At 46.0% G+C, this 26,872-nt stretch overlaps 1 protein-coding gene across 1 annotated transcript in view; it reads left to right on the top strand.

Moving 5' to 3' along the window:
- The window catches only part of VWC2L (von Willebrand factor C domain containing 2 like), a 51,695-nt gene extending 40,214 nt beyond the window's left edge, over nucleotides 1–11,481 (top strand). Inside the window, exon 4 of the mRNA XM_082055589.1 lies at nucleotides 9,359–11,481. Within this exon, the coding sequence (XP_081911715.1) occupies nucleotides 9,359–9,507 (149 nt within the window). The 3' untranslated portion in view covers nucleotides 9,508–11,481. The remainder of the gene's footprint in view (nucleotides 1–9,358) is intronic.
- The last annotated feature ends 15,391 nt before the right edge of the window (nucleotides 11,482–26,872 follow it).

The raw sequence follows: 26,872 nt of genomic DNA, 5'->3' as shown, positions 1-26,872 counted from the left end.
TGGGAGCCAGGTCATAATTCAGAGAGCTTGAGTGGGTCCCCCACATTCATTAGACTCCAAGGCAGCGCATGAGCAAAGCCTAGATGATGTGAACACCTCCACTTGAGGAGAGCCAGAAGGTGACATGGGGCCACCAGGACATCACCATCCTGCTGGGCTGGTTGAGAGCTGCAGGTGTATTTTATTTCACATCTTGTGCTGGCTTCATCACTGGCAATAGTCAGTGGAAAGGCTCCTGTTGCCCTGAATTTAGCTTTTTATCTCAGTCTTGCCTTCTTAATGCACTCCTTTTAATTATATAGGGCTTGCTTAGGGTCAGTAACTTGGATTTAGATTGGAGAAGGATACTGCAGATATAGATAGATATATATATAGATATATAAATGCAAAGATTAAATAACTTTAAGGCATCTTCAGGCACCCAGCAATGTGAATTATGGCTGGAAAAAATCTCTCATGTAAACAGGCAGTGCTTGAGAAGAGCTGAGCATCGTCTTGTGAGGAGTGAAATATGCAGGAATGGTGGCAAAGCGCTGCAAATCAGCATCAGAGGAGATTATTTCTTTGGGGCAACAGTGCGCAAGATTGAAAGCTCTTGGATGTCTAGGAGATACCACCAGTTGACTCCAGGGAGCTTTTAATCAGAGATAGTGGGGTTTGTCCACAAGTAAAGAGAAGGCTCTCATTTTGCAACACTTTAGAAAACAGAATGAACTTGGGGACATTTATTGGATGTGTCATGTCTCCATGGGTGGCTGGATAAGGTGGCAGAGGAAGAGTGAACCTTCCACATTGGGGTCAGCTTGAGGTGACCTGTGTTACAATGGCTAAGAGCCATCGTCATGCAATATTCTGCCTAAAAGTGGAAACATCCCAGGCAGAAGGTGGCCTTGTCACAGAAACATCACTTGGTCCGTTGTTGCACATATCCATATTTTTGTTCCTTTCAGCAGAGGGAGCAGGACTGACATCCCCACCTTGCCAGGAGCTCTTTACAAATAAGAAAATAGTGTCTGTGCTAGTGAATGAAGCAGGCTAAGATTTGGTGGAAAAGCTTGCACAAACATCCTGTCCTTTCAGAACAACATAAGATGAAAGCAAATGAGCAACAAAAAAAAAAAGTCTGTGTGAAATATATCTTTCAAACTTCCTTGGCTTTGTTTATATGTACATACGCAGGCACATATATACCTACATACTTTAGCAGGGCTTTCTTTTGTGATTGTAAAATAACAACATCAACAACAAAGATGCACAGAGGAATTCCTGAGCTTGTGAATGGCAGAGGGCTGGGGGGCTGCTGGCACCACCACTAGCCCCGTGCTTGCTCATACCCCTCCTCAAAGCATTTCATGCCTGGCTTGGGTTTCATTCCTCAACTCAGGGGGGAGGAGGGGATGAAACCTGCAATGATTTCATCCCAGCATCCACTCACTCCTGGGCCTGTTGCCAAAAAAAGGTGCTGCTCGCTCGCTCTTTCTTTCTTTCTTTTCCCCCTTCCCTTCCCTTCCCTTCCCTTCCCTTCCCTTCCCTTCCCTTCCCTTCCCTTCCCTTCCCTTCCCTTCCCTTCCCTTCCCTTCCCTTCCCTTCCCTTCCCTTCCCTTCCCTTCCCTTCCCTTCCCTTCCCTTCCCTTCCCTTTCTCCCTGTTTGCTGCCTGTCCCACTGCAAGACAGAGCCCCCCCCACCTGCCAGATAGAGATGTCACCTTCCTGGCAGCCACCACACTGGGTTGGGTTTCCTCACACCCGCTGGACATGATTGCCATCTGACAGGTCTGTGATGGCATGGGGGGGTGAGCAGGTGATGTCTTGTTTGTACTGGTGACCAACTTTCACCTACCCACGCTGAAAATACTGATGTGCTCCCGCGCGCGGTGCTCCCAAGCTGAGATGTGCTGCCAATTAGCATTTGGGGTGGCAGATGGCTCTGCAAAGTGTTTTGCTTACAGAGGCGAGGACTGATACCTCCAGCACCCACCACCTGTCTGCTGTAGGGATTTTTTAGTTTTCAGTGCTGAGGCCGATGTGGTTTGGTGGACTCAACTCCCGGTCTCTCTCAAAGATGGAGCAGCATCCAGATTTTTCAGGGGTGGTGGTCGAGGCGTTGCCACAGCATCCATGTTTGGGTGTGGGCAGCTTAGGAGAGCTCAGCTTCTGCTGGAGAGGGCGAGCGGGCCAGAAGGGGTCTTTCAAAGTCTTGCTGGTGATCTTGATGGGGGCACTGGCCTTGAGACAGTCTGGTTTCCAGCTCTGCAGGAGCCTTCATGCAGGTTGGGTGGTGTTGAACTTGGGCTGTACAGGAGCCCAGGGGGTAGGTATTTTTACCTGGTGTGTGTATTGGGAACACCTGGGATGAAGCAGTGCCTTATCTGCAAAGAGCTGTGTCCTCCATAGCCTGGAGGCAGGGAGGAGGCAGAGCCACAGGTGCTCCCAGCCCTCCTGCCACCACACTGCTGCCACTAGTCACAGACCAGGGATTAGACATGGGCATTATTGGAGTGTGAACTCACCTCCCTGATGCGCCATGATCGTGGCAGCCCCATTTCCGATGCACCCTCAGGCTTCAGCAGTGCTTCGAGCTGAGACCTTCAGCTTCTGGCTCTTCCTAACACACACACACACACCAAAAAAAAAATTCCAGGGTTGTTATATTTTGTTGGGGTTTTCAGCCCTGCCTGCAGAGCATCGCCAAATTTAATTTTCAATAAGGCAAATCTCAGCATCAGCAACTGAGTTCTTTATGTCTCGCCTCTGGCTTCACCTGCTGCCTTCTCCTCCCGCCAGGGAGAGGGGGCGGCAGGCAGTCGTGATACCAGACAGCAAAAACAAGACTTCTTCCCTTCTCAGCTTGTTAATTAAAGCCACAAGTTGAGCTCCTCTCTTGCAATCTGAAGTGATCGCATAAATAGTGTTGACAGAGCTAAATGAACATTTGAAAAGATCCTGCAGGATCAGCACAGAGGAGATGTGTTAGCCTCCAGAAATGGGGTCTGTCGTTAAAAACAAGATGCTATTTTTTTTTCTTCCCTCTGAGCACAGAGTTCAGCCTGGATGTGGGAAAAGTTCCCAAGGTGCAGGCAGCCAGTAATTTCTGTCCTTTGCACCAGAGCCTGGGGATCATATGTATTTCTGCTGTGTTTTGCCTCTTTCTCTGTTGACGAGGAGTTGTCCACAAGCATCCTTGTGCAGGTTTTGGTCCGTAGTTAACGCTCACCTGGTCGTTGCTTTGCAAGTGGTTGTTTCAGCCAAGCAATGATGGGAGTGACGGTCACTGGCACTGGAGACCGCATAGCTTATGGCGTGGGATGGTCATGGTGAAACTATGAGTTGCCTGTTTTGTGAAGAAGTGCAAATAAAAATCCACCTTCCCACTGACAAGACACTTAGCCACGTTCTCTAGAAACAACTCCCCCAGTCTGGCACAACTTGCCAGCAGTAAATTCCCACACATGGTTGCATTTGTGGTTGAGCTCAAAAAACAAAGTCGTCAAGACTCATTCAGCTGAGTGAGCGTCCACAGGGATGTTTTCAGGCCGTATCCATTCCTAAGTAGTGTCAGGAAACACCACTATCTTCTGCTTATTTGTGGGGTGCATCATGCAGGGGCCTGGGGATGGCTGGTTGCTATTTAGCAGCTGTCTAAACTACTGGTGCCAGGTAGATAAGCATAGCCATCATCACCTCTCTCCTTGACTATGTTATCCATTGACTGAATAAGCTAAATTCTCTTGGAGTCAGCCTTAATATTTCCTAAAGAGACAGGGGAGGCTCTTAATGGAGTGGTGGGAGACACAGGATTATCACTGGAAAATATTTAACTAGAAGGAAAATACCACTTGCTCACTGAAATCGGACATTGTACCAAGAAAAGTCCCAGTGAAGGCGATGAGCATTGTCTCGTGCAAGATGCTGTTCAGGGCAAATCTGAATATCACAGTTGGTCTGAAGTGATTTGTGCTTGCTGCTGTGCGTAACATTTTATTTCCTCTTATTGCTGCTTTGCACACACAAAGCTGAATTCAGAGCTGCTGTAAGCCGTCAGCTTCAGTAAACCCCACCTGAGATGCAACTGGGAACTGAGTGACTCCAAAGCATCAGTGTTACACCATGTGGTGGTGCCGTTGGAGAGCATCAAACCCTGTGCTCCTGTGATTTTTCAGCTTTAACTCACCATCTGTGCAGGGTGCTCTTGAATTCAGATGTTTTCCTCCACATCCCCATCGTGGGGACCATGCAGATGTAGTATGCTTGTGAGCTGGAATGGTTGCTCCTCTTGTGTTTGGGACGTGAGTTTTCTCCAGTGTGATAGTGTCTCATCTGGGGGGTTTGGGTTGCTTTGAAGCACCACGATGCCACTGAGTCCCAGGAGGACTTAATTGCACACCCCTGGATGGAATTGCATGGTGTAGCAGGAGTGTCTTAATGTCCATGCATGGGATTAGATGTATCCCCTCCACAGCAGGGGTGCAATTCAGTAGCACAACGTGGGTCATCACCCAGGGATCTGGTCTTAAGCACATGGTTGCAAAATTTGCCGTCACTCTTCCCAGACAACAAACCAGGTATGATTTTTCTCTTTGTGCTACATCTCTCCCATCAAAACAGCATCTGATCAGCCCTAATATATCTCCATAAAAATCTTCACAGTTGTTCTAGCAAACAGCCCGGAGTGCTGTGGTCTTTCATGAGTATTAATTACGTTAAGCAAAGCAAATCTCACAATTATATTGTCTGTGGGAGCAGCAAATTTCTCCCATCAGTCTCTCTGAGGAAGGAAAAGAGAATGATTACTGACCTGTTTGCATCGCAGTCATGGTTTAAGATGCTTTTACAAAGACCAGGAAAACAGCCCTTGCTCAAAGCAGCTTCTTGTTCCTACTGCTATTATCATAAGTAACTTTCTTGATGTGCTTGACATGTCATCAAGTGTTTCTGAGTAGTGTCATCCTTTGAATAATGATAATAAAACCCTGTTGCTGTGCTGTTCTGTCGCGTTCTTTGTGATTTTTCTTACATCAGTTTGTCAGATCCTGGTCTCAGCCTGCTCCTTTGTGCAGCACAAAGCCACAGTGAGAAAAGCTCAGGACAGTCCCCAGCAGGATGGGTTTGGGGCACTCAGCTTTTGAAATTTTGAGAGGCTGATCTAAGGGAGGAAAAAAATAATATCAGAGAACTTAAAGGAATCCAGTTATCTGTGCTGCAGAGCAAAAAGAGAACTTTTTTTTCTTTCTGTAGCATCCAGTAGTGGCCTCACAACCGGCAGCTTCTCTGAGGCACATCCCAAAGCCACGTAGCATCCCCAGGTGCAGCATGTTGTCTCCGGGAACACATTAGCTGTCAGCCCTATAAAACCTGAGGTCTCTGGAAAACTCACTGGTGACTTGTGCCATTGCATAGAAAATGTCAATTGTCTGGGGTGTATTTTCAGCAGTGCAGTGTCACTGTCTGACTGCTTCTTTCTGGTGCCTCAGCTGTGGGTGTGATACTCACTGCATCCCATTTTGGACCAACACAATCCACTTTTCAAGTATAATATAAAGGTGGGAGAAGTTTAGATGGGGAAAAAAAAAGGGGGGGGATGCTGGCTGACAGTGACTGTGCTGGAAAATTGGATTTCATTGGTTCCAGACAGTGGGAATTTAAGTTGATTTAATGGAAATGGAGTGTGGAAATTTTCCCTTCCGTTAGAAATCCACATTTCTATATGGGTAGAGATAGTGGGGGAGGAGAGAGAATGCAAAATTTGCATTGGTGTGTAAAACAAAAAAAAAGCTTGCTGTGGTGCACAAAACAAAACATTTCACTCTGGGAATGCAGAGGTGACTATTCTGAGAGAGTGCTGGGGAGGAGCCGGGGGGGAATGGTCCAGAGCAATGGTAGTCTTTGCCTAAATTAAAAGTACTAAGGTCTGACAGAAGAGAAGGATGTCCCAAAACAGCAGCACAACTCATAAGAGGGCAGATGATGTAGTAGAGCCCAACGCCAGGTTTTCAGGCATTTTGCTGAAAGCCAAGGAAAAGGAAAACAAACCTGTAATTTTTGCCTTGGTTCAGTCTCTGAATACAGCTCCTTCCTTAGGTGTGCTCAGGTGATGCTTAGATGCCCAGAGATGCTCAGTGTTGCTTCAGCAAGGGCTGCTTTGGCCACCCCCCGATGTTCCTCCCAGCCTTCAGTCACTGCAATTTATCCAAAATAGCTGCAGTTTTTCCTCTTCCCTTCACGCAGTCTCTTTGTGGGGGACATGGCTGTATCCCAAGGATTTTCCGTTAGTCACGAAGGCACTTGCCAGGTTCTTCCTGGCTCGATAGATGCCAGAGATCAGAGAGGCAGATTATTAGTGTTTAATTACTCTTTTGCAGACCCGCACTATGTCCTTGGCTGGGGCAGGGATGTTGTTGCTCTGGTGCTGTCCACAAAATGAGTGATCCCCTCCCCACTGGGGACCTCAAAGGCATGGGTGATGCTTTTAGTACATACCTCCTCTTTACATCATGGTGTCTGCTTTCTCAGCCCTGGAATGGGGACATTAATGAGGTGTGGTTAATGATTTTTTTTCCCAAATGACCACCGCTAGGGAAGCTCAAGAGGGAGAAGGGGTTGCCAGGAGGAGGAAGGGCAGCTGTGGCCATGATGGAGCAGCTGTGGGATGGACAGATAAGCAGGACGCAAGGAAGAACAAGCTTTTCCCCAGTTTGCAGTTCCCCTTCAGCCAGTCCCAGCTCACTGAGAAAAACACACCGGCTCCCCTCACCACCGGCCTCCTGCACGTTTTCAGCCACGTTGAACGGTGCTGTAAATCCACCGTCTGTGTCTGGAGCCGTGTGTGGGTGTTGAGGCGGTATTGGCTTCTCAAATGAGATGATTAACAGGCAGCCGCAGGGCAGCAAGAGGGAAAACAATCTTCTCCTCTCCTTGCCACCCTGATCTCCAGAGGAAGCTTTTTGTTTAAATATTAATTAAAAGGGTGGTTTTTTTGCTCTGGGAGCACAGAGCAGGCTGTTGTGTGGAGGCTGCTCATTCTGGGTGTCCCCGACATCAGCAGGCAATCAGAGCATCCTCTTATAGATTGACAGGTGCTTACTTCAGCTTTAAGTACAGCCAGCTACAATGGTTGGCATTTTCGTTGCATCAGAGCCCTAGACATTTAACAGTAGCAAATGAGCTGACCTGACAACTAAATCCTCACTGGGTGTCATCACACAACACACACCAGACTTGATGAAGTAAGAATTAAAATCTGCGATGCAGAGCAGAGGCAGCAGCTTGGCCCGTGCAGGGACCCAAAAGCTGTAGGAAGAAGCAACAACTTCAGTGGGTGGCCAGAGAAATACTGCAGGTGGGATCACGGCCTTTCCAACCAGGATCATGTCTTCCAGAGGGATGCCAACTTCAAAAATCTTCAGCTCGTGACCAAAATATGTCATGACTTTTTCAACCAAATGCATGTAAAGAAAAAACACATATAGCATATATATGTGTGCATAGATAGAGTTTGTCTTCTCTGTATCACTGTGTGTCCTTGGCTGGTAACTCCTGGCTTTGAATATCTTTGCACTGTAGCATGACTGAGGTTGGAGGGAACTTTTGGAGGTTGTCCAGCCCAAAGCCCAGCTCAAAGCAGGCTTAAAACATCCCAGCGCACTGGTCCTCAACCGCCAGCAGACCTGCTTAGCCTCAAATCCAGCTCAACAAGTGATGTGGGTTTCCCTTGTTGGGAGCACAAGCCTGTTTCTTCCTGGCATCCTGACGGATTTGCGTGCTGGCCAGGCAAAGGAGGAGGCATCATCCCTGTTTCATGGAGAGACACAGACCTTCCCAGCACCACAGCCTGTCTTCCCAAGTCCTGCCCATGGAAGGAACAGAAGCCCTGGGGTACACCCAGTCACCCCAGACTGGTAGAGGAGCCATCAGGGGCACCTTTCTCAGGCCTTTCTGCTGTGGCTTCATTAAGACTGATGTTAAAAGTTGCTGTAGAGCTGATCTGCATTTGAAGAGGCCTTTAGTAAAGGGGAGAGGGTGCTTAAGCACAAACAGCATGTGGGCACCATTTGGCTTGGCAGCAACCTGAATTAGCTACATCTGGTTAAGCCAAGCCCTGTTAAACTGGTGGCCTGTTGAGCTTAAACATAGGGTCCTGAGGAGCATCTTAGTAAAGTCAGGGCAATAAAAAATCAGCGAGATGAAATGAGTAGTTCTCTGAGATGATAAAACATGAGACCCTGTCTGCAGCTCAGCCTGTTTCCAACCGCATAGGGACCCTATTTTCCCTTTCAAACAGTCTTAAGTCTTATTTTAAAAACTAACAACTTGCTTGTAATTTCATGTCTGTACATGCTCTCATATTTCAAATGCACCTTGTGCACCGGAGGCATAGATTAAAAGCGGTGGCCAGGCGAGGGGTGACATTTCAGAGCAGCACTGGAGCCATGAGACACATTTCAAATGTCTTCACGCTTTCCTGATGCCATGAATGCCACCGCCCCAATTTTTTTTCCATGTGCTGCTGGCTCTGACATTAATTCCCAGTGCTAACTGATGTGGGAGCAAGAGGGGAGGAGGAGAGGGCTTGCAGAGGGACCACTGAGCAATGGGTATTCACTAGGCTTTTACAAAAAAAGAGGAAAATAGGATTCTTGTTGATTTGCTGCTCAGCTTTGATATTGTGCAATAAAGAAGCCAAATTAAAAATTGCTAATAATGAGCAGATTAAAGGAATTGCCCCTGAGAAAAAACAGATTTTATCACAAAGCTTATTTGGGAGGTGAATTATTTTTGTTAATTTGATGCTATAAATAATTTATGGTTAATAGCCCCATGCTGCTGGGAAACCCTGGGGTTACTGGGCGTTCGATCACAGTCCTGGGGGATGAATTTGCTCTGGTCCCCGCAGCACAGACTCACCAGGCTAGAGCTGCAAAAGCTGGTCTGTATCCTGATGCTTGTCCTCATGGTCTTGTCCGTCTGGCAGCCAAATCTTAGGAAAAAGCAATAATAAATTAGTGGCCAACTGAGTAAAAAAAAGCCATGTGCATCCATGATGCAACTGGTGCTATTTGTATTAGTGGCTGGGTACAGAAACAGAAGAAGGAAAGTTTCAAGCCTTTTTTATTTTCTTTTTAGTGCCTGAGAGCGCAAAAAAAAAAAAAAAAAAGCCTGAGACAAGTGATCTGCGATGGGCAAAGCTGGGAGAGCTGCTGCTGATTTCAGCAGTGGTGACAATGCAGCTGGAGAACATTGAGGGGCTGAGACTGAGCACCCGCCCGCTCCTGAGTGCTTGTAGCAGAGCTGCTGCACCCAATTTGAAACCAAACAAATTATTTCTAGTATTTATTTCTATTACTCCCGTGTGTTTTTGCAGGTCCGAACTGCTTTGCAGGAACCACTATAATTCCTGCTGGCATCGAAGTGAAGGTGGATGACTGCAACATCTGCCACTGCCACAATGGGGACTGGTGGAAGCCAGCGCAGTGCTCCAAGCGCGAGTGCCAGGGCAAGCAGGCTCTGTAGCGGCAAAACCCCCAGCCAGCGGCACCGCCGGCCAAACAACCCGCTGATGAGGATGATGACGATGACAAAGAAACAGCTTCAACGCTGCACACATGTCCAACCTCCCGCCAGCTTCAACAGGGTCACCAGCAAAACCTGCAAGGGTTTCATACAAGCAGAGATTTTACTCACTGGGAAGGGTCTCCCGTTCCACACTGTCCTGCTTTTCTCTCACTTTACACACTATGTATCTGGTATCTACCCTTGTAATTATCAATGCTTGGTAGGGGTGCAGTGGTCAGATTTGGGGAGGGAAAAAAAAAGAAGGGGTCCACACAAGTTCTTGAACTGGTGACACCTCCAAGATGCTGGTTGATTCATCACTCTAACTTTCTACAGTGTGGATCATAGGGTTTTTCCCATTTATTTATTTAAGGGGTTTTTTGCTATTGTGATTTGTTTTTTTTTAAAGCCTCTTCCTAACCTGGGATTGTCAGGGCAATACAGCTATGGATCATTTTTATCGTGTCTGTAAGGGGAGGGCTGGTAAGGCCAGGAGGGAGGTAGAAATTACAAGGGGAAGAAGAGTTAAAATACCCAACTGGAATGTAAGCTGCAGAAGGGCTGAGTTAGATGCCCAGGTATACGACTGGACACCCAAGACAGAAGCTGCATCTGTGTTACACTTTCTCCACTGAGTGGGGACAATGAAGTCAAAGACACCTACACGGTCACCGTGACCTTGATTGGAGCAAGAAACAAAACCAGCTGCATGGGCGGTGAGCCAGAAAGCCTTGGAAAGGCACCAAGAAAGTAATGTCTTACCTGGATTGTCTCTGTGCGATGCCCAGCTGGGGCATCAGTGTTGGAAGAGGGTCCCAGATGTGCCCCAGCTGTGCTGCAACTCTGCTGCCTCCAGCAGAGCCCCATCGTGTTCTGCTGGCACTGAGGCTGCTCTTGCTGGAGCCAAAGGCACCATTTCATTGACTTCAGCGACAGTGGGACTCTGCTACTGCAAGACAAAATCAAAATATTTTAATCCTCCCCTCTGCCCATAACCCTTTGGGAGGTTTCCAGAAATGTCCCATTGCTGTGCCACCACTAAACCAGCTCAGCTGGCGGGTAAAACGCCCTGCTGCAGCACAAGGGAGGTTGCCTTGCTCTGCCCGGGTCCTGGAAGCATCTGTACTGCCAGGGATAAAGCAAGCCAGGGTGCACGAGGGGCTGGGGACAGGCTGGCCACGTCCACAGGAATCAGCCCCTGGTGAAGGGTCTCTCCAGAAAGCAGCAACATGCCTGCCTGCCAGGAAGAGAGATCACCGCCAGCAGCCCCCATCACTCCAAGGGTCCCCTTTGGGCTTTTCAGCTCCTTTTGCTTTCTCAGGCTGTGGCTTCCAAGCGATACTGTGAGAGAAAAGCCACCAATGTCATTTCCCTGCTCTGCCCTTCCCAGGTGAGTGCAGGAGCCTTTACCCATCACTGTCCACGCTTGGTTTGCTGCTTTTTGGTCATGGCTATTAGGGCGACGGTGCTTATTTTGTTCAGACTTCAGTCCAGCACCTGCTCGTAGCAGCGACGACAGCAAATCCTTCACCGAAGCAGATCAGCACAATTCGTCTTGGTTTATGCACACTGTTGCCTTTATATTTTTTATTTCTTCCCCGATTTTGCATTTTACTGGAGGGCAGGGGGTAGGATGAGCACTAGCACAGTGATTGCCGTACTTCAGCTGAGCATCAGCTTCCTGCGAGTTGAACTGATACCATTGAAGGAGTCATCGCCACATTTCTCTGTAAGCTGTTGCCTGTCAATGACTATCCAGTTTCAAAATTTTCAAACAATAGTGTGCCTGAAACTAGTGAGAAAAAAACAAAAAACAAAACAAAACAACAACCTATTCTGTAAAAACTGGGGGGGAAGGGAGTGTCTAGAAACAATATTTGATGTGTAAAAGACTATATTATTAAAAAATTATTTTGTTAAATATAAAGTGTGTGAACCAGAAAAAAAAAAAAAAAAAAGAAAAATTATATCTGTTGTGTATTTTCCTCTGCTGATCTCCCCCCAACGCAAGCTTCCAATTCTCCATCTCGTCCCTTGCTCCAGCCCCTGGCTCTCAGCAGCAATGCGGCTGAGGCAGGAGGAGTGGGCTTGGAGCCTGGAAAGAGCTGTGAAAAGTCCTGTGGATGGGATGGGTTGCCCAGGGAGTAAATCAGTAAATCAGCTTTGCGTGTCACAAAATACCTGCCAAACCGGGATTCCCTTCTGGGAAGCCATCGTGGACTGACACAGCTCTCAGGCTCTCACTTTAACCTCCATCTGGTTTTGCCTTTTACTGGTGCCATTTTATATTTGATGCCATTTTCCTGAACATGGAAATTTGCTTTCAGTTCACAAATTCCATTTGGTACCTCCAGATGCATCGTTATTTACACTGATTAGTAGTTACTCTAATTAATTACAGCTTAATTACTGTAGTTAATGTTTGTACAGTGCTTGGAACAAGTACAGCACTATACGTGCCACATATTATTATTTTCTTCGTTATTAATTAAGCACCATTTCCACTCCATACTGTGCTAATTTATTATTTCCCAAGGAGTTGTGGTAGCGCCCTTATTCCTACCCAGGAGTACTTTACTACCGGCTCCCACCAGGATGCTGTGGGGCTGGCTGGGAGCAGGAAGAGCAGTATCTACAGTGAGGAGGACTTCTAAGTGACATGGAGATGCTTGATATTTTTTCCATTATCCTTCCAGGACATTGAGTCTAAAAACAAAAGAAAAAAAACAAACACAAAGCTGCTGGCAGGGGGGCAACCCAAGGACCATGCGTAGTGAGCTGGAGCATGTGTTTGGGTGAAGCCCTGCAGATCCCATCACAGACATTTCTGCGAGGTCACCATGAGATGCTGGCTCAGACTGGAATAGGGGTCTGTTTCACCCGAACCCAGCAGCATTAGGCATGTGTCCTGTTGGGGGATCTCGCACCAAGGCAGCAGCAGGGCAAGGTCTGGGGTCACAGGGAGGAATGATGGGCACAGATCAGATTATTTGAGGTGAAAGAGTTGTCAGCCATGGGCAGGCAGTGTTTCCACAGCAGCTGGGGTGCTCGGAGCCATAGCTCCCAAAATCATCACCACTGGCTTTGCTTCACAGCAGCCCAGATCAGGCCAGACAGGGCAGATCCAGAATTGAAATCCTGTTGCGCTCTCTCCAGATGTGCTATTTCATTTCTGGACCAAAGAGTTTCAGCCTTATCTCAATCTCTTTCCTTTCTGCCTTTAATTTTTTTTTTTTTTTAATTTTTTCATTCATTTCTCCCTTTAATTAATCACAGCTCTGGGCCAGCCAGACCTATTAACTACTCTTCCCTTTTAGACCTTTCTGAGATGCAGTTGCAGATGCAATTTAATTTGTTGACCCATGATCGATAGCAATTAATACAATCTCTTTAATCTTGTTGAAAGGTTCATCTTTGGCTTCCAGAGGCTGCCATCTCAAGGGAAAGGTGTCTGGTACATGTGTTATTAGATGGGGGAGCACAACCTCCTCCACAGGCACCGTCCTTCCCAACTCCCCAGGCTGACACTCATGAAAATGCAGGAGGAATTGGTGGGACATGGAGAAGATGCTGAGGGTTAGAGAGAAGAGCAGGGGGCTTGGCAGGGCAGAAAGGAGGGGAAGGTGGAGCTGATAGTTGGAAAGACAAGGGATAAAGATGGCAGCATGAGGGGAGACAGAAATGATACAGCCTGGGAGACATGGATAGAAAAGGGAGCTAAAAGCTCTTGAACTGGAGCAGAAGAACAACTAAGAGAGTAGCTGTCTTAGAGGCAACACCATCAGCATGAGTAACAGTGAGTTTTACAGAAAAAAACATACCCAGATCCACAAAGGTGATCTGTTGACCTGGGGTGCTTTGCATCTACGTCTCACTTTGATGCCATTTTTTACCCCCAAAGTGAAGCAGCTGTGTAACAGCCTCCCTCCTTCTCCAAGCAGTGGGAAAGCCCATGCTGAGAGCATCACCTTTGCCCATCCTCATTAATATGCCATGACCCAAGATTATTTTATTATTATGGGATTATGTCCCACACACGCCAGAGAGAGCCATCTCAGCTCCAGATCACCTGCAAAGCATTAGCTGGGCAATGTTGTCCTCCCCCAGAAGCCTGCAAGACACACTCCAAACCAGGCTAAGGCTGGGAAAAAACTGGACTTTGGGTGATCTCCATCCTGCTGTCCCACCCAGCCATGGGGAACTGGGACACTGAACACCGGCACTTCTGAGTCAGGAGCGTTCAATGGATTCAGTGGCATGTAATGACTCAAGTTCCATCTGATGTGACCTTCCCCTGGCTTGGCTGTCCCAGCCAACAGGAGTGATGGATCTACTGCAGCAACCCCTGTTCTGCTAAATGTAAAGACAAGGAGGAAATCTTCATCTTCCAGCACGGCGTGAGCAATAACGAGTTTCTCTTTGGTGACCATTAAAGGGAAAAGAGGGCCCATGTGAATGTAGACCAAATTAATACCTTTTATATAGCAAAATTACATGGTTTTGCAACAGCAAAACAATATAGAAAATGAAAAATTTATCAAAAAAACACCTTTGTTTTCAGCATGGAAGGTTGGCTTTTAAAACACAAGGAATAGAACACATGGAAATGACAGGAGTGCCTGTATTTATGGATTTCATATAACATGTATATATTTATATTTGCAGATATGCTTCCTACATTTTCAGAAGTGATTTATTTTAGAGAACATTTATTTCCACCTTAACTTTGCTATCGATAAGAGTTCTGCTCTCAGAAGATGCCAATTCATGCCCCCACTTAGCTGCACTCTGTGTGCTCCCAGAAGAGCCAGTAACACCCCAGTGCCACAGGCTGCAGTGGGAGTTTTGCATCCAAATATGCCCAACATGGGACTCTATTCAACATGACATGGTGACATGTACTTCCCTGTTGACATAAGAGCTCTGTGAACATGACTATTTCAGTTTGCATACTAAATGATGGAGATTCTCCAAATTCTTTTTAAAGGTTTTCTCAGTGAACAGAACTTTGTAGGGCAACCATGAATTTGCTTCACGCTCCAAGCCACCTAGACAGAAGCTGACTCTGCCTTGGAAACCCTGTAGCCACCATGGCCACAGATTGGCATTTGAATAAATAGCAGAGGAGCACAGAGTAGGTGGTTGGTGTTTTTTTCCAACAGCTCCACACAGAAAAAAAAAAAATAAAGCACCTGAGATTCACAGAAACCCTTAAAACATATCATCTTAACCCAGGTAACTGTGCTCAGTTACTAAATTGCTCCGTTTGGCAATTCCCTTCCCTGTATCCATGGAAATAGATGCCAACAGTCCATGAATGGGAAGCAGGCAGGCTAGCACTAATATCCCATAAGTAAACAGCAATCAGAGTCCTGATGTAGCCAAGAGATCCATATTAAGCCATGTAAAATATTATTTTGGGCCTTTCTTTATGTCCATAACCAGCCCCAGGCAGGGAAGACTAAGCCATTCCCAAGACTTGTCATGCTTCTGAATACAGGATGTGCAAGCCCAGACAGAGGGATAATTATGTACCAGGAAACTGGTAGGAAAGACAAAAATAACTAAGAAAGCTAAATCGGGCTCCTTTGGGATGGTGCAGAGCTAGATGGTGTCCGCGCCAGCATTGGCTGGTGTCCTCCCTGCCAAGGCTGGGGGACGGGTGATGGTTGCACCCATCTGGGGATAGTTGTACCCTTGTGCACAGACAGCGTCAGCTTTTGGGCAGACAGCCAGCTGGCGTTATCAAGGTTCGTTCAGCGACAGACAAAGCCTCTCCTTTCTCAGGGAGTGCATGTCCTCTGACCATGCCGATTCCCCTGAGCTCACTAATTAATTAGTTATTTGCATCCGTGGGAGCTGCCAGTGGATATTTTCTTGGCACTGGGCTTTCCACAGAAGGCAGTAAGACGGTGGGTAGAGTAGCACCAAGAGACGTTATCTGACAATTTTAGGGCATCTTTCCCACCACAACCTCTCTGATCCATAGCCCTTGCAGCATTTCTGGTGCTGACACCTGTGGCCAACCCCATTTGCATGCTCAGAGCTGTGTTCTCCATGAAATGCTGAGTGCTTTCTGCTCACCTGGCCAGTACAAGGCTCAGCAGAGTCCCGTGGTCTCCCCACTTTGGTGGCCCAAGCAGCCAGGTGAAAGGACCCTTTGCCATGTGACTTCCTGATGTTTGTTTCGGGCACAGGAGATGTAGATCTGCAGAAAGAAGGGAATGAGAGAGTGAGCCTAAGCTATTAGACTTGTTTCAATGGGACAGGATTTTTATACTGGTTAATGCCACTATTAAAAATGCTCATTTAGACTGTAAGGCATCTGGCAGTGGGAAGGATTTAGTCAAGGTAGTTTTGGTCATTACAACATACACACACACACGCAGTTTCATGCTGCTGTTCTCTTTATGGTGATAACCCATGAAAACGTGAAGAGAAGCCATTAGACCACTCTCCCACCTGGTTACCCCAAGGGCTGATCCTGTTACCACACAGATGATCCTTTCAGGTATTTCAGCATGGACTAGGCTCTGTGTTTGGATAAACAGCCAAATCCCAGCCTATGGAGTTCTGAAAAATCCTATAAATCTGGAATACAGAACTTCAAGGAAGCAGGTTTTACATTGTCCCTCTGTATGATGTATGACGATGACAGTGGAGACTGTAGACCATGCCTTGGAGTGTCCTACCACCAGCTGTGCAGCCAGTGTGCTGGGTGGCTGAGGCCAGCGGGCTCCAGCTTTTGGCTCCTGGGGTCCTACACTGAAGGACTTCAGAAGAGGCTGTAATAAAGCCAGAGTGAGGTGTTCCGCTGGCCTGCTGAAAAGTGTCATCTTCAGTGTTTACATCATCCTCAACACCACCCTCAAGCACTTGGTTAATAAAAATCATTTCAGTTTAATAGATAGGGATCGGTCATCTTTGCTCTTTCCGTTTACTTACCCAGCTTGATGGCTGCAACCTCTGCCTTGCTCAAACAGTTTTCTGGAATTTCTGGAGCCTGGCTGTGTTGCTAAAGCTGAATTTGCTTTTTTTTTTAAAAAAGGACAAAAAGCTTTGTAAATTTTTATGTATCAATTCATTTATTTTTTGAGGGGGCAGCAAACAGCTTCCCTGTAAAAGATTATCCTTAATGTTCTGAAATGGAGCTGTCCTGGAGTTGTGTTGTGTGGATCATGGTTGGATGTCTGCGCTTGCAGGGGCAGCTGGGGTACAGTGGGGAAGGGAAGAGACGGAAACGTGAGGAACTTGCTCTCCCACAAATACTACACTCCCATACGTACTGAAACGCTCGTTTTGCAGTCCATTAAGCTCAAGTTAATGGAGGTAGAGCACGTCTGGCATCGAGAGGATGGTAAAGGTTTCGGGTTTTAATTTTACTCAGATGGAAAATCCTACATGTTCCTGGCTGGTGTTGGTACTTCTGCAGCAAAGGCAACAGGTCCCGGAGGAAGCATGAGGCCAAGGTTAAAGCACTTCTAAGTCAAGATGCTACGATACCCAAAGAAGCAATTTCCCATTGTATTGCACATCTTCTGGTACTTTATTGGCATGAATAGAAACTGTGAGCAAAAGGGGTGTGCGGGGACCCATTGGAGCTGCAGCTGGCTTTACATTTCCCCTAATTTTCTCCAGATTCAAGGTTATCCTCTTGGCTTACTGCAGGCCTACGCACTTGGGATAATTGCATCTCTAAACAAGTAGTAGCGTTGCCCCTCCTTGCCCCACCAGCATTAAAAGAAAACAAAGGGAGACACACCTGGAAAATAAAGTGTGTTTGTGATCATGCTGTGAAGCCCCATGGAATATTTTAGCCCTCATGGTTTTACTTAAAACATCCTGAATTCCACAGTTTTTGTCAGCAGTGTGAGAAACAACAATTGGAAGGAGGCACAGGTGCCTTTGGCAGGGAGCAGGAGGCACAAAGGGGAAGAAAACCCTTTGCAACCACTTCAAATTTCCCTCACAGGGAAATAGCCTCCATGGGGAAGTGGGCAGTGTGGGAAAAGTAGAGATATCATAAAGCCTGTGAGGTGGAGATACCACAAATGCCGAGATTATGGGGTTTGCCTGCTCCTCTTGGGTGCTTCTGAGAAGACAGAAGGCTGGTCTCCATCCAGCTGGAGCTTGGGGACCAATGTCTTATTTGTAGTTCCATCTCCCACCAAAACTGCTAACATCAATCTGGACTCTGTTCCTCTGGAGCTGAGACGGTGAATCATAAACCAAAACCAACATTTTCAAGGCCAAATTTGTCCAATGTTTGTATGCTACCAGTGGCTGTTATGCCTTGTAGCGTAACTACAGGAGTTTCCTCCTGCAAAACCATGTTAAGGGCAGAAACAAGAATTTGCTGAATGGGAAACAAGATCCTGAGGACTAGGTCAGTGTAGAAATAGAAATTTAGATGGATGCATGTCTGAATTTCTGACCAGTGAAGCAGACATGAGTCCTTTGAAGGAGTTACTGAGCAAGGAAAGTTTCACCAGCCAGGCCTGGCCCATTACACCACCAACCCTGAGCAGGGTGGAGAGGAGATTTAGAGAAATGCATGCGCACCACAGACTTGTTCTGTCATTTTGTCAAATGCTTTTCAGCGGGTGTTACCCAACAAGTGGCATTTGCCCTTAGTTTTTGAGACAGAATATAAGTACCTGTAGGAACATAAAACATAGCAAAGATTTTGATACCTGTATGTGCAGGGGCAGCTGGTTGGCAACAGTTCTGGAGCCTTGTCCTAGGGAAACCTTGAGGTGTCAACAGCCTTTCTGCTACCAGTAAAGAGAAATGACAAAGCAAGAAGGTTAGGAAACATGAAAAGAAGGAAACATAAAAACAGCTGACCCACATTCCCTTTAAACAAGCACAAATTTGGACCAGAGTCTGCTCCTGGAGAATATGCAGGAGAAAAAAAAAGATGGCAAAGATGCTACATCCAGCATCAGAAGTCTCTTCCCATTGCCCAGCCCTGATATTAGTAGCTCCATTCACCATACTGAAATTATTCCCAGGGGTATGAGTAACAGGCTCCTCAGTAAAAATTTCTCATATCTGTTTAGAGATAATCATATGTTAATCATATGCCAGCTAATATGCACCACCCTGGAAACTTGTGTCCTTCATGGGTAAAAGTGGACTTGGTAGTTTTCCAGATGCTGTTATTTGGGTGCACCATGTAATAGCAAAGTGACAATGTCTGGAAATGCAATATCAGTCGGATAGATCACATAAAAAAAAACCTGTACCAATTTAGCTATATTAAATTAGTGCACAGCCTCAAACTCCTAAAGAGAAGCAGCTGGTATAAAAGTGATATAACTATCAATGCAATGTAGTATGAGTTTTATTCTTATTATTTTTTTATTAAAAAATTTTTCATTCTTCCCCTCCTGTGGCAATGGCATGTGATAAAGGGCAAGGAGGGCTTGCTCACCTGCAACACAAGAGCTTTATTACTTGTTCTGAAATAGATCATTTACAACAACAACAAGTGGTATTAATAAAGTTCAGGGATAGCCAATTGCAGGGAGCTGTTTTATATTACTGCTAGCAAGAGCTAACTTTGGGAAGGAAAATGAAATGTTAACCAAAAAGCCATTTCCAAGAGAAATAGTCCCACTGTACATCATCAAACTAATAAAAGCATGCAGTCATGTAACACAAGGAAATTTCCTTTTTTTTCTGGTCACAAATCATTTTTACCCTATTTCCCCATGTTCTCAGTCTGGGAACACAATTGCAGACCTCTGTCAATTTTGTTGGTGAATTTATGTGGCTCTTTGCTGCTTACCTACATCTTCTCATCTCAGTCTTTTAAGTTAATGAATCACGGAAGCATTAATTAATGCTTAAGAGGCAGATAGCAATGTTTTTTTTCTTCTGTGGATCACTTAATCAAAGGTTGGCCTGTGTTGTTCAGCTATAAGTGGAAATCCAGAAATGGAGAACAGCTTCTTTTTCAGATGGTGCTTTACATACCCAGCAGGAAACATTTTAATGTAAAATTTTAAATTAAAAACAGAGACCTAAAGAAGCATCAGTTTCCAGAAAAAGGCCCAGCCTTCACCAGCCTTCCTGCAGATGCTTTACAATTTATTTTTTTGTGGAAAAAATCAAATCTACTGCAGTGACCAAAGAGGAACAGAGCTCTTCTGAAAACTTGAATTGAGATGTCAGCTCAGCAGCAATCTCGACAGCAAATTGAAAGCAAAGCCTGGAAATGGGGCTGCTCTTTGATCTTTCTAGTCAAGGAGTGGATGAGCTCCCAGGTAGACTCCTGCGCAGCTTTGGGCTGTGGGAAATGGCACCAAGCTCTCAAGGAGGTGGGACCCAGGTGTCCCTCAGCCACTGGTACATCAACAGGCTCTTTTCCCTTGGCTGGTGCAGAAGCAGATTGAATGTTCAGGGAAAACAGGTGTATTTTATGGGTTCATATACAAAACACATTCATTATCACTGAAATGTTAAAGACTCTGAGGGCATAGCACTTCTGAAAAATCAAGTTCGTGGTATGTTCATGATTGCCATTCTGAAGTGAGAAAGAAAAACCCAAAGTAGTTTGATGTGATTTAGTCAAGGTCTCCAGCACATGCAGGGCTGGGCTCTGGGTGTCTCATGATCCTGTCCTTGACTCCAGCCACCAGGATGTGCCACCAGGATGAGAGAAGATACACAGCGATAATGGCTAAGACTAAAAACAATGAAGGAGAGCTGCTTCAAGGCAGAACGGGCTACCTCTGCCTTCTCATCAGACAAACCCTTTGACAGACCCTCCCAAGGCACAAATCACGGCATGTGTGCCATCTTTCGGAATGAAATGTTGCTACAATAACAGATCTCAAGTGTCCCCTAAAGGCACGCTGTTCGATATTTATAATCACTTAATAAACACATGAGAAATGGCACAGTACAGCCCTACATAATCTATGTGCAATGATCCTTGGTGACAAAGTGTAAGTGACCAAATCCCTTTCGAGGTCTAATGATATTTTGCTCTAGTAAGCTAGTGATATATCTCATATGGTAAAAATAAAGCACTCATGCATAAAATTAATACAGTAAGCTCTGAAGTCATAAAGCTTTCAGTCTGTGATATATTAGATGGGAAAACGACTAACCTGTAATTCAAGTTCTCCCGGTGCCTTATTCCCAATAGGTTGTAGGGTCACCTATGCATTGCATGAACAAACCGGGCCATTTCAGAAGTACATGAATTATTAACAAACCAGTCAGGAAGCCCATTAGGGTCATGTGCATAAAAAAGCCTGCAGGGACACAGGTAGTAGCTTCTCCTCATAGCGGTCAAATGTCTCTGTTCTTGCCAAACCTATGTGAGAAAACTTACAGCAAATCACCTTCATCCATTTTGCTCCCCTCACTCCTTCTAAGAGAGCTCATGATGCAACTAAGAGCATTTGGACATTTACTGAAGTACCTGGGGCCTCTTTCTAAGCAGATTGCCCTGTTGTTTAATAGCACAGATACAACTCCTATGTAGACCTCCAGAATAATTGGGAATATTTTGCTAGAAATCCACAAAAAAAGCATGACAACAAGGCGCACATGCCATCTATGACACACACTGTTTCCAGAAAACTTCACCTTACTTTTCACTCCCATAAGCCTCCTCTACATCTCACACACACGAGCCATCCCAGTGCAGTGGCAGACTGGCTACTGGTTGTCTCTGAAAGGCTGGACCGTAGCTGGACCATAGTTGGGTTTATGTGTTGTTGCACACTCACCCATCATATGTTGTGTAGCCCTCTGAGAGTGTCCTGATCTTCTGCACCAGCATGAACTGGTGTCAGGGAAAATTTCCCCAGCTACCTGGAAGAAGTGAGGACCCATCCAGAAGGCGAGAACAGTGGTGGTGAAGCAACAAGCAGCATCACGAGTCTACAGCAAGAGTGAAGGCTATGAAGAAGCCATTGGAAAGCCTGTTCTATGCAGGAACTTGCTGGGGCCCCGTGGAAAGCAGGGCATACAGCTGCAAATACAAAAATGCTTCATAAAGATGTGCTCAGAGGTGTCAAATATTGAAATTACCTCTCTACACACGTGTTCCATACCTTTTGAGTGCTGACTGTGGTAGCCCAGGGATGAGAAATCCAACCCAAAGACAATTTTTCCAGGTCCTTCCATAAGAAAACGCAGACACTGCTTGCTCCCGCTATGGGTGCGGCAGAGATCACACACAAGAACATACTGTAGACTCTATCGATCTGCAATCCATCCCTTGTTTCAACCAGAAAAATAATGATCCTTTGCATGTGAATTGATCAAAGTGCCTAAAAAAAATTCAAACTCCAGCTCCTCAATCAGGAACGCTGCCAAGCTATCGAATCAATAAGTTGTTAGATACTTGAAGTATGGGAATATGTGAAAGCTATTAAATGATTTCTTTGTTAATAAACTGCTACAGTAATTACCATTAGAATAGAAATGGAAAGATACGGATCAGGAATGGAAAGCTGTGAATCGTTTCTCATTAAGTGAAATTAAAGCACACAGGGGTTTTTTTCTTTTCTTTTGGCCTTGATTCTGCAACATTTTGAACTCGCATACCCAGAGCTGCTCATGCACCCAGCTTTGTGTATCCCCATTTCGCATAAATACCTTCAAGTCAGGATGTTGCAGCTTGCAGAACTGACCCCACACGTGGTGGGGGGCAGCTCAGCTTGTAATGCGCACCACAGACCAGTGCAGATGTTCGCTGTGGGCCACAGATTTTAGTGCCAAACACAAATCCTCAGTCTGAACAATTACATGGTACTGGAAAATAACAGCGACAAGATGCAGAAATCAGGAGCTGATGGTTCACAGAGCAGTGAGTTGGTCATGCCTCAGCTTGCACGTACTGTGTCTGCTCTGCTGCCCAGCCCCCCAGCTCTGACATGGGTGGAAAGCGGGATACCATGGAGCACCAGGTTAGACATGGTGGACATATTGATTAGGACCTTGGGGAAACTGGAGACCTGAGGGTTGAGTCGTGGTTTGAAGTGAACATGAGAGCATGGGAAGGCTGAGGGTGATGGTGCCCTCTCCATTAAGGTCTTGACAGGTGACTCCAAGGGCGAGGAGGTTCAGCCCATGCTGACCGAGTGCTGAACGCAAAGACAGCTGGCATGAGAGTATCATGACCCAAACTATTAATTTCCAAAGGTCTGAGGTGCTAAAACATAAGGTTTCAGCTAGAGAACATGGCAAGTTCTGCAAATCGTAAATACATCAGGAGCCCTGCCTACCCCTCCTTCTTGCTACTTGTGGTCATTAGAGTAATAGATTTTTTCAGTGAAAAAGCTTGACCTTGTGTAAAGCGCAGGTCGGAGAACACAATGAGATACACTTAGGGTCCAGCTTCGCTCTGATTAGCAGGACAGAAATTGTCATGCTGGCTTTAGGGGAAGGAGGGAGAAAACCATTTGCTGCAGGTCGGGGAACAGTCTAACTGTTAAATCCAGCTCAGCTGCCCACACAACAGCCTGAACTACCCCAACATGATTCCTCCTTAGCTTGCCTACAGCTGAGAGAACACATGGGTGAAAGCATAGCTTCCTTCATGATGGAAGATACACAGAGCAAGTAGTCCACTTGACAAAAAGCGCAGGTCTCAAAAAACCCAACTCTTTTTATGAGGAAAAGAAAGGTTGTGGAGGCTGGACAACACCTGAAAGGTATCATTCAACATCTGCAAATCCCATTTTACCCGCAGTGCTTAGACAGGACAATATTAATAGCCCCATAGCTTTGCACGTACTGAATTTCAAGTGCTTCCAGACCCTTTCCAGACCTAATGTATTTACTGAAATTGGTTGTCTTCTACTAGCACATAAAGAAGAAGGGGGCAAAAAAAGGACTAATGGATGTACATTAACCTTTTGGTACTAGATTTCCCGATAGTAGCTACTAATGCAAAATCCATTAGAAGGAAGTGCCTGGGAACCATGGTGCGTAAATGTTATAACGCAGTGAATAAGTCTGTAAAAATCTGAAACAGGCATGCCGGGGACAGAGACCCATGCAAAGGTGGTTGCAAGTGCAAGATGATTAAAGAGAGCTCTCTGATCTGCTATAGGTGGAGAAAACCTGCAATAAAAAGGGGCTGGAAAGGTGGCAATTTGGAAACTGAACTTTGCAGCTGCCCCTTTTGCAGGAGAATTTTCTTGCTCACCCCAAGGGCAGAGCTTCAAAGCACCTGCATGAACCTCTTCCCTTGCCACACACATGCTTTTTCTTGCATCTTTGTCTTCCTTCACTTGCCTGCCTATGCAAGCATCGCCCAGCGTGCTGGTGGAGGCTGTGGTGAGGGAGACAAAGTGGCTTTGCTGGTTCCAACACATCCTTTCACCATGGCTGCCTGGCTGGTGGGCAGCACAGCACCACCCCGTACTAGCATGAGCTCCTTCCCAAGTTCTAGTGCTGGCCTGGGCAGCACCAAAATGATGATTTTTTCCATCTTCTGAGTGCCTGAGCTCCTGCCTGTCATGGGAAAAGTAACCCATCTCCAGGCAGGTACAAAATGATCTTTTTCTTTTTAAGATCATAATTTTGAAGATGAAAGAAATACCAGGAGCAGCCTGGGCACAGTGTGAAGGAACAAGAAAGGTGTATGTGGGGAGGGTGACCATGACACTGAAGACACAAAACAGCCTCAAATGCCTGCATTTGTGGGTTTCTTCATTTGCTGGATGCTCTGCTTCAAAATGGTGACATTTAAGTGCTTTTCTTTCAGGGATGTGAACAGAAAAGGGAAAGAATGAGACAAGGAGAAGTGAATATTATAATTTAATACGCAAAGACAGTTCCAATACTTACCTTAATGTGCACTAATTAGGTGTGGGAATATGCAACACATCCCAAGGGCTGGTTATAGCCTCTCTCCCTGCTGCACTCAGGCATGTTTTTTTGCCATGATCAAATATTTTAAAATGTACAAAGATTTATCACCTGTACAGCACAGAAGAAAATTGTGATTTAGCTTCCTTGGCAGTCACAGTTAACAGCCATCTTCCTAAAAGAGAAGAGGCCACGGTCCAGTTTCATTTATGATCTGGAGCTGGCCAGGAGCCATAAGTGCCGAGCTGGGGCTCCCTGTGGCCACCAGGACAGGACCTTGGAACTGGACAAAACCTTTCTCTCTCCAGGTGCTGGAGCTCCCAAGTACTTGATTAATTTCTTAGCTCCCCATGAAACCTCTTCCAGTCTCTGGCTGTCATATCTCTGTCCTTTCCTCCAACCATTGTTAAGTCCTCAAAGGACTAAGTGTAGGTACAACTGGGCATACAGCATCACCTCGAAGGCAGCTTGCACCTCGAATGGGATCAGAATGAGATTCTTTACATCACCTTTGCAGCCTTTTGGCCTTAGGGCTTTTTCTAGGCTGCTAAAGAGCACAGCACCTGGGGTGAGCACGAGCTAAGCAGAGTTGTTGTCCACCTACAGCCCTCTTCTGCTATCTTAGCGTTGTCTGCTTAAACACAGAGCCAGTTCTCCTCCTGCCTCACCGGGGTGCACATTTGTTGGTTTTATAGGATTATGGCATGCTGTTTGCAGGGAGAAGGTGAGGACTTCGCACCTTTCTGTGTTTGTGAAGACTTTTCTGCTCACGCTCTGTCACTCCTTTGCTCGTGTCCATAGCACAAGTGCCATGTCCAATTTAACAGATCGCCACGGTGCCATCCAGAGATTGATTCAGAGCCAGTTCTACCTTGCCTGACCTTCAGCAGTAGCTGTGGCTCCTTATGACTTGTGGATCTTGTACAACTTGCCCTCTGAATGGTGTGTGCCGCAACCATGGCATCTTAACGCAGGAGCTGCTGCATCTGACCGCTTATTCCTTTATGCCTGAATTTGCGGCCTTCAGTTTCCAAGCCTGGAGCTCCATTTTGCATTCACAATCTGTCTTTAGCGTCAAAATCCAGTTCAAAGTACCTAATCGCAAGTTCTCAAAAACAGATGAAAATGTATGGCTTGCTTCAAACCTGGTCCCTGCTGATGCTGGCTCCAGCTGAGCTCACTGTGCCTGACCCTTTTGCACACAGATACTGTTTGGACCTACCTGCTTCCCTGAACATTAATAAGGCTTCATGCTAAAACTCATGAGCCCTGTAAGGAGGAAAGAGAAGCAAGGTTATGGGATTTTCTTTGCATTTGACAGATGTAGGTGGAATGCACCAAGAACAAATCAAATCGTGGCCACTTTTGTCCCTCTGTTGTCTCTGCCTGTGGAGGAAAGCACCCCCAAGTGTCCGCAGAGGCCGGCGAAAGCTTATCCTGCCAACAGGACCAGCTGTGTCCTACAGGAACCTGGGGTGCAGGGCAGGCTCAGCTCTTTGGGCAAGTCTGGTGTCCTGTGGTGGGTGAGAGAGCAAGGCTGTAGCTCACAAGACCTGAGCTAGCCAGGGACACCTCGCTTCTGAGCCACAGATGTATGCTGGTGCACAGACTACAGCAATGTCTAATTAGGTGCGAGCAGGTTCTCCATCTCTCATTATTGAGTCAAGGTTGATTTCATCAAGAAGTTTTTTCTAAAACCAGAAGCCAATAGTCCATGCAAACTCTTTCAAGAGTCCACAAGACGACTTCTCTGGAAAAAAGCAAATGCTTATTCTAGGCTTTTCCTGCATATTTTTGGCATGTGTTGTCCAACAGGTACGCAGCAAACAAAGAACCAGAGACCAGAAAACTTGTACTGTGAGTGGATTGAGCTGGGGAGAACATCTGCCTCCAATTTTTCAGTTAAACAAAATGGTGAATTTTAATTTAATAAAAATCTCCAGCCTACAACCACAAATAAAATCATTCAAGCTTGGCTGAGTTTGAAACCAGAACCTGGCACCTCTTCAGAAGCACGTTAGAGATCTTAGGATAGAAAGTCTTCCCATTTGGACACATGCAGCTGCTGGGACTCAACTACTGAGAGCAGGAATGAAATGTTGCATTGTGCCCAGGCTGCAAAAGCAGAACACACAGAGGTCACGGGCAATATTTACATTAATAGCAATATTGTTTGTGTCAGAGCTTTAAAAAACTTCCGTGCTTCAAAGAGTAGCAGTTTTGAATTCTGGTTTACATCAGCCATGCAGGTGACCCTGATTTTACACAGCCAGCCTGAGGGCACATGAAGGGGTTCAGCCCAGAGAACAGCCTGGCATTACATTGCTGTACAGCATAAAATAAATACAGGGGAAGAAAAAGATCAAGCACTGCAGACTTATTGAATTAAATATTATTGTGGCTAACGCAATCAATAGAGCATTGATTGCATTATCCATATTAATATTTAATTCAATTAAAAGCCCCCCCAATTTATATATTT

Source organism: Streptopelia decaocto (assembly GCF_964273445.1).
Source record: "Streptopelia decaocto genome assembly, chromosome: 6".
Classification (NCBI taxonomy): Eukaryota; Metazoa; Chordata; class Aves; order Columbiformes; family Columbidae; genus Streptopelia; species Streptopelia decaocto.
The sequence above is the reverse complement of the archived record's forward strand: the minus strand, read 5'-3'. Positions and strand labels throughout refer to the sequence as shown.